This window comes from Eimeria mitis, genomic scaffold, assembly GCF_000499745.2.
Source record: "Eimeria mitis Houghton genomic scaffold, Emh_scaff1245, whole genome shotgun sequence".
Classification (NCBI taxonomy): domain Eukaryota; phylum Apicomplexa; class Conoidasida; order Eucoccidiorida; family Eimeriidae; genus Eimeria; species Eimeria mitis.
Genome location: NW_013568415.1, coordinates 8,992 through 10,327, shown reverse-complemented (window position 1 = coordinate 10,327; position 1,336 = coordinate 8,992). Strand labels below are relative to the sequence as shown.

Genomic DNA, 1,336 nt, shown 5'->3' with positions numbered 1-1,336 from the left:
CAGCAGCAGCAGATATAAATTTAATTAAAATATTTTGCTGCTCATGCTAGCAACCACGAGTTCCACTGCCCGGGGTGACGCAGCAGCTGCAGCAGCTGTTGCTGCTGCTGTTGCTGCTGCTGCTGCTGCTGCTGTTGCTACAGCAGGAAGGGGGATAGAAACTGCAGTAGCAACAGCAGCAGCAGCAGCAGCAACAGCAGCAGCAGCAGCAGCAGCAACAGAGACAGCAGCAACTCCTCTCTACATATGTTTAATGTGTTGCTGCTGTATTCCTTAGAACGACAACAGTACTCTGATGTCTTGAGATTTCTCCTGCTGCTGCTGCTGTTGCTGCTGCTGCTGCTGCTGCTGCTGCTGCTGTGTGTTGTGCTGCAGCACGGGCCCTCCTCAGGGCGGCCGTCGGCGAATATGTGGGGGAAAATTACAGAGTCCTTCAGCAAGGTCAAAAAAAAGGCAGATGAGGTGCTGCTGCTGCTGCTGCTGCTGTTGCTGCTGCTGCTGCTGCTGCTGCTGCTGTTGCTGCTGCTGCTGCTGATGGTGGTTCTCGTGCTGTTGCTGCTGTTGCTGCTGCTGGTGTTGGTTCTCTCGCTGATGATGATGGTGCAGTTGCTGCTCTTGCTGCTGCTGCTGATGCCTGCTGTTGATGTTTGTTCTTCTTCTGCTGCTGCTGCTTATGTTGTTGCTCGTGCTGCTGCTGCTGTTGCTGCTGTTGCTGTTGGCGTTAGCTGTGATATATTCTGCTGCTGCTGCTGCTGCGCTTAGCGAAGCTCAGACAAACCCAATAGCAGCCGCATCAGCAGCAGCAGCAGCTGCTGCTGCTGCTGCTGTTAATACCGCTGCTCCTGCTGCTGCTGCTGCTGCTGCTAATACCGCTGCTGCTGCTGCTGCTGCTGCTGTTGCTGCTGCTGCTGCTGCTGCTGCAGGTTGCGAGCTCAGTTCAATCGGGGACGGCTCTGCTGTCTCGGGCGCGGGATGTGCTGCTGACGTTTGGGGGCGGGCACGAGACAGCAGCAGCAGCAGCAGCAGCAGCAGCAGGGTTTGTGGGGCTAACAGCAGAACAGCTGCTGCTGCTGCTGGAAGAACAAGCAGCAGATATCCGATCCTTAGATCAGCTGCAGCAGCTGCTGCAGGTATGGACGACCTTGCTGCAGCACGATGGTAAGCAGCAGCAGCAGCAGCAGCAACAGCAGCAGCAACAGCAACTGCAGCACCAGCAGCAGCAGCAGCTGCAACAGCAGCAGCAGCAGCAGCAGCAGCAAGAACCCTGTGTGTTGTGTTGCTGCTGCAGACGACCCAAGTGCTCCCCGCTTCCCTTCTGGCGAATTAGAGCAGCAGC

General features: G+C 56.4%; 1 protein-coding gene across 1 annotated transcript in view; it reads right to left on the bottom strand.

Annotated features, from left to right (window-relative positions):
- EMH_0032830 (ftsJ-like methyltransferase domain-containing protein, putative) overlaps window positions 1-1,336 on the bottom strand; it is a gene marked incomplete at both ends in the record, with an annotated part of 8,162 nt that overhangs the window by 1,022 nt on the left and 5,804 nt on the right. The window contains one exon of the mRNA XM_013494676.1: window positions 426-757. Within this exon, the coding sequence (XP_013350130.1) occupies window positions 426-757 (332 nt within the window). The remainder of the gene's footprint in view (window positions 1-425; window positions 758-1,336) is intronic.